Below are 6,000 nucleotides of genomic sequence, written 5' to 3'. Positions count from 1 at the left end.
CAAATTGAAATGGACATGACAGCATGCCCAAGATAATAGGCAGATATGTCTCAAAGAATTTGCCTCACAGACCTAATGATTCTTTAGACAAAATCTCAACATGATTCTACTAATTAAACTCAATATAATCCTACTGAGCCTACATGATATTGATAAGGCGCATCTAATTTTCAATAATGCTAATAGACAAGATCAATGTATCCTAAAGGCAGGACAAGTTACGCAATGCTGGCCATGCAAGGGTAAAGAATACTTCATTTCTGGTAAAGACACCAAGTTCCAAAAATTTAAAGTAATATATATGTTAAGATAGTAAAAAATCCCATGACAAAGCAAGTAAGAATTAATTATAAAAAGACTTAATCCACAGCTCATGGTTGAATCAACTTGCACTGTGTGGCCAGGCTCCGTGCCCTTAGATGACGTTCTCGGCCTGAGGAATTCCTTTTCTTTTAGGCTTGGTGTAAGATTCCTACAAGCCCAGGCAATAGAGTGAGTTATGACTAAATCCCTAGGAAGATAGGAAAGTAAATACAGCCATAAAAGTAGGAAAGCATTTCTAAAGTAACACATTTTTTAACATAAAGCTCAAAAGTTGACTTTAAAGTAGTTTATGTAAGTTAGTTTTAATAATGTATTAACCATTGTATTCAAGTATAATGGCTTTGTGTCGACCTGACCTAGCCACAGGGTACCCAGAGTGAACATAATTTCTAGGTGTGTCCATGAGAGTGTTTCCAGAGGAGACTGGCATTTGGATCAGTGGGTTCAATCAGTAAGCTGCTCTCCCCAGGATGGGAGGTGCCTCAACCAATCCGCGGATGGCCTACCTGAACAGAAAAGGCAAAGGAAAGGAATTTCACTCCCTTTCTCGCTCTCTGCCTGACTTCTGAGCTGGAACTGGGGTCTTCTCCTGTCCTCAGACTGGAGTCACACCTTCAGACTCCAGCTTAATCACACCACTGGCTCAATCTCCCGGGTCTCCGGGATGTCTCCGGATGCAGACAGCAGTTGGTGTGACCTCTCAGCCTCCATCACTGTGTAAGCCAATTCCTCATAAGCCTATCTAGCAAGCTACCTACCTATCAATCAATCAATCCATCAATCCAATCTTTCACTAAACCTTTCTTATTTCTCCTTGGTTCTGTTTCTCTAGAGAACCCGACCTGACAGGACAAGTGTGGTTCATATCCTGTTTGAGTTTTTGAAAGGTAAAAAATAACCAGGCATACTAAATCTGCAGCTTAAGAGGTTTAAGATGATTTAACTAGTTTAAATTCACAATAAATGCTTAAATGTCCAAGGAAAACATGTTTCCTTCTTTCCTTCCTTAATAATCCAGTCACAAAGCCACCAGGCAGGGCCAGAGTGGGGATGGCGCTGAGCAAAGGCAGGAGGCAGGTTACTTACTGTGAAAAGGAGGAGGCTTTCAATGCTAGAGAAAGGAGCCACAATTACGGAAACTGGAAAGTGAGAAAGTACTACTAGGTTAGACTAGAGAATACTAATATGAACTCATGATTTTCAACAACTAGAGATATAAACCTATCAATGCAAATGTGCAGAAAGATACTTACACTGACACATACAAACATATTCCCTAACCTTTAGGGGTCTGGGAGCCTCAACATCCCAGCAGCAATCAGCACACTCTTTCTTAGTAAATAACCAAGGGTCCTTATTACCAGACTCTAGCTGGTCATTACCACCTTGCTAGGACATCTAGGAACAAGTGGGAAGACATTCAAAACATCCCTAGTTCATCATCATCAGACTGCATCTTCTCAAGAGCAAACAGAAAGGAAGAAATTGTAATTGTGAGGCTACCTCATGAAGATTTTATTTACCCTAAGACCTTAGAAAGAAAACACTTCGCTTCTCATTATACTAGTAAATGTAAGCCTGGCAGTTTTAGTCTAAGAGTTTTTCCCTGCACTTGGCATTTTAAATGTTATCAAAGACTTTAATTGCCCTCTCTTTTCAAATCTAGGAGTATTACTCTAAGTAACAAACAAGCACAGCGTGGCTTGGAGCCACAGCCTCAGAACTGCCCCCCTGGGGAAACTGGCTGCTTGCAGCCCAAGAATGCAACTATAGCTCAGATCATCTTGGAGCCCATCTTGGGCACTGGCCTTTAGAACTCATGGCAAACCCTGAGAGGTAGGAGACCTGCGCTGCCCTGAGTAGATCTGATTATCAAAATGGAGTCCCAAAACACCAGGAGCTGGGTAATCAAATGGAGTAGTAATTAGGGGTTAGAAAATAAAGGCAGAGAGAGACCAAAACCTCTGAACTACTGTAACTAATAGTACAATGTAATCAATGTGTACAGTTTCCCAAAGTAACTTTTTGAGGCTAAGGTTCATTTCCCTTAATAAGTAGAATAATCTCATGGTCACAGTTCAGGTATGTCACACGTTCTAGGTCACAGCATTAAAAAATGGCCCCTACCAAAATATACCTCCCACTGTCCTCCCCAGCCCTGAAGATTCAGAATACTTTGAAGGAATGGCAGTGGCTGCTAAAATACCACATTCTTTATACAAAAAGTAGATGATCTCTAAGCATGAATTTGACACAGTGAATTGTCAGCCTGAAACAAGGCAGAGGTAACTGATTTGGGGCGGGGAGGGGGTGGCAGTCACCAAAGGGAGACCCTAAAAGCACCTTCTCTGCTCCTTGAGCTGAACACAGCACCCCCACCTGTAGCGCCAGACATCCATCGCCAACAGATCAGACAAACACAGCTTCATGGTCCAAGCATGTGGTGATTTTTATTAAGAATAACTTTGGTTCTAAGAATTCCACCCTCAATTCTGTAATACTTTCCATTAAAAACAATTGTACAAGAGCAAATACAAAAAATATTAAATTATGAAAACAAATCCATTAAGGCTCCCTTTATATATATTATATACACTCAAACAAGTCAAGATTTTTCGGAGTAGAAGAATAAAGTCAACTGTTTGCTGTAGCTTAGAAAGCAACGCTACTTTACTACCAGGAGACTATAAAACAGTGAACTATTTTAATAAAACCACAGAGTGGAAAAATGGAGCCATTCTTTGTCAAAAAGTGGCTCACAGCACAAAACTGCTCAGATGTTCACGAGCCCTAGGAGTTTGGACTGTACAGTATCAATGTGTGGAGCGGAGACGGGCGCCCTGAAGCTCAGGCCTGTGAGCCGAGCGGAGCAGACAACTTCGCAGAGCTTCTCTACCTGTACATTCCACTGTCCGGTCCCGAGACATCACTTCACACTATTTACAAATCTTTTGGCCAGACTTTGTACTACTCACTACATGTCACTGTGCAGTCTGGGGAGTGCGATTGGGAGGGAAATGCTTTTATAATTTTTCTTCCCGGTGAAGAATGAATTCTAGGTGAATCGTGGTACCGGGGCCTGTCAGCGCCCTTGAGAATGTTATCAAGCAGCAGAACTGCTTCAAGGGCACAGGACTTAAGATCCAACATCCAGTCGGGTGAAAGGCTATGACCAGTCCTGAATCCTCACCTCGCAAATCTCATCATGAGTCCAGATGCACAAAGAAAGCATTCCAGTCAATATGCTATCAGAATGTATTTTCAAGATGATCATTTAACAGACTTTCTTCTTGCAAAAGCTAGAAGGATGGAAAAATAGTTACCGTTCCATCCTTCGAAAGCGAACTATCATAGAGCAACATTTTATCTTAACCATCTCATATTTTCTTCAGAGATATTTACTGAGAAGTCAGGTGTGACTGACGTGTCCTCTGACTAGCAGTATATTGTCATCGTGTTTACCTTTATCTGGTTCACATGAGGATTGAATATGAGCCTGTTGACTGAAAACTAAAGCATTCCCATAGAAAGCTAATTTCTACAATGCTTATTAGGATTAAAAGCTCAGGATCCAGTTTCCTATGGAGCCTTTAAAGGAAGTTTAAGACGACTCTTCAATGTGAGAGTGACTGGCCCAATCACCTCAATGGAAACACACAGAATCCTCCTCAATTCCTCCGATCACCTCATGTAGAATATACCCCTGCCCAGACCAGCAGTAAAAAAAAAAAAAAAAAAAAGCACTCTGGATCAGGACTTTGCTGCTGGACTGGGACTTCACTTTGGACCGCGAGCTGGCTAGCGTGCAGACGCCAGGCAGCCTCTCCCCTTCACCTCAGCACTTCCTGAGATGCAGTACAGTAGTCGTCACCGCCAACAGAGCGGTGAGCAATCTTTCTTCACAAGAAAAAAAAAAAAAAAAAAGCAAAGCAGTATGTGATCCTTAATCTGGTTTTCAAAACTTGGGATTCTAATGAAAATCAAAATGTACAAATGCTACTACCACCGACCTTTCAGCTCGGCCTCCTGGAGACCAGCCTACGTTTGTTTCACATTAAAATACCCAAAGAAGTCCTCCTTGCCCAGCTTCCCATGGGAGCTTTCCCCACCCTGTTCTCAAAGATCTGGATCCTCTACTTTTGACACTGAAGCTGCGTTACACGGACTCATTTTTCTTCTCTGAAGGATCGGGAGATTGTTTCATGTATAAAAGGACTAGCTCAGCAAGAAATTGAAAAAGCAAACAAAATTCTTACCAGTTATCAAAACAATAAATGGATTTATATGATGTGCCTTCTCTGAACTGGAATAATCACTGTGGAGCATTCTAGTATCAGAGAACCAAAAGGAATTAAAATAAGATCAAGATTTATGTGGGTTTTTTTTTTCCTATCTTTTACATATATTTGTTTCCGAATTTTTATGTATTTTTTTTCCTCCATATTTTTAAAACTTCTCACCCTCTTCCTGAATCTTAATGCCAACTAAGGTTAACAGCTGTGCTCAACATTAACACTGTCAGGTGTAGATCTAACACAGGTGAAAACATAACCAAACAAGAAAATTCTAATTCACAAAAGGAAATTTACAAATACTGGATGTAACAGATCAAACACCTTCCTATGTGATTTAAATTATCTAACAGATAACTAAAGGAGAAACAAAACACATTTTCTTTAGATTTAAAAGAAAAAAGGCTCTGTGCCCCATTAAACCTGGACTGGAAGAAAAACCAGGTAGTGCAACTCTCAAGAATTTATTCCAATGTCCTCTTTCTGTTCTGCTTTGTGGTGTTTGTGTTTTTGTTTTATGTCTTACGAACACAGGTTCATTTATCCCAACTTAAGTGCTGGTCAACGTCCTTCGTTTGGTGAATAGGAACTGCAACCATCACAGATCATTTATCCGCCTAGATTGTAGGAAAATCAAAGCCAAATCTTTTTTAAAGTAACAATTCTCTGCTGGCTGGGGTTCTCTCCAGGGGCTCTGGCCCTGAGATTAAGTGTCGAGGAGGCGCCTGCTCACAGCTTCCCCACGGAGTGAGTGGGTGTGGCGCATGCGTGGTCTCTGTCGCCAGGGCCTAGGACTCCTGTACTTGTGCCACTTCTTGGCCTGTTCTTCTGAGATTGCCTTTAACCTTCACAAACTCGGGGGCATTTTCTTGTTCTTCTTGCAATTTCTGCTTCTCAAGTTCTTGCTAAATGAAATTCAGAAACAGGAAAATTATTCACATACTGAGAGGCTTTGCAAATATTCCTCCTCTTTCCAAAGTCCCTAACACCTTCTATTTCCCAGTGGGAGAAAGTTTCCCCTGGTCTCCACCTCACATGTATATAAAAGGGCATATGTGTACAGGCCCTGGAGTCATCCTGTGCAGGAGCAGCAGCTCCTTGGCTGGTACTACCAGCAATGCCAGAGATGATGAGAACCCAACATCAAGGCTAACCAAACAAGATCCTGAGACCAGGGCACAGTTGACTCTGCATGTAATCTCAGTGAAGTTCAATTTCACTCGATTGCTTGTGCTCCTCCCAATGCTCTGTTGTGAGTTCAGTGATATTCCCCAGTCTGGGCTTTGCTTCCTGAATCTAGGTCCTCAGCAGAATCTTTGTCTTTACTTTGAATGTATTTTAGCCCCTTTGCTGACACTGTGGCTCATATTTTCCTTTTGTGCAT

At 41.6% G+C, this 6,000-nt stretch overlaps 1 protein-coding gene across 2 annotated transcripts in view; it reads right to left on the bottom strand.

Annotated features, from left to right (window-relative positions):
• Nucleotides 1–2,748: 2,748 nt before the first annotated feature.
• FAM107B (family with sequence similarity 107 member B) overlaps nt 2,749–6,000 on the bottom strand; it is a 71,600-nt gene continuing 68,348 nt past the window's right edge. For both annotated transcript variants that reach the window (XM_072749466.1, XM_026016317.2), the window contains exon 4: nt 2,749–5,521. In XM_072749466.1, the coding sequence (XP_072605567.1) occupies nt 5,405–5,521 (117 nt within the window). In that variant the 3' untranslated portion in view covers nt 2,749–5,404. The remainder of the gene's footprint in view (nt 5,522–6,000) is intronic.

Source organism: Vulpes vulpes, chromosome 2 (assembly GCF_048418805.1).
Source record: "Vulpes vulpes isolate BD-2025 chromosome 2, VulVul3, whole genome shotgun sequence".
NCBI lineage: Eukaryota > Metazoa > Chordata > Mammalia > Carnivora > Canidae > Vulpes > Vulpes vulpes.
This window is presented reverse-complemented; position numbering and strand designations above follow the sequence as displayed.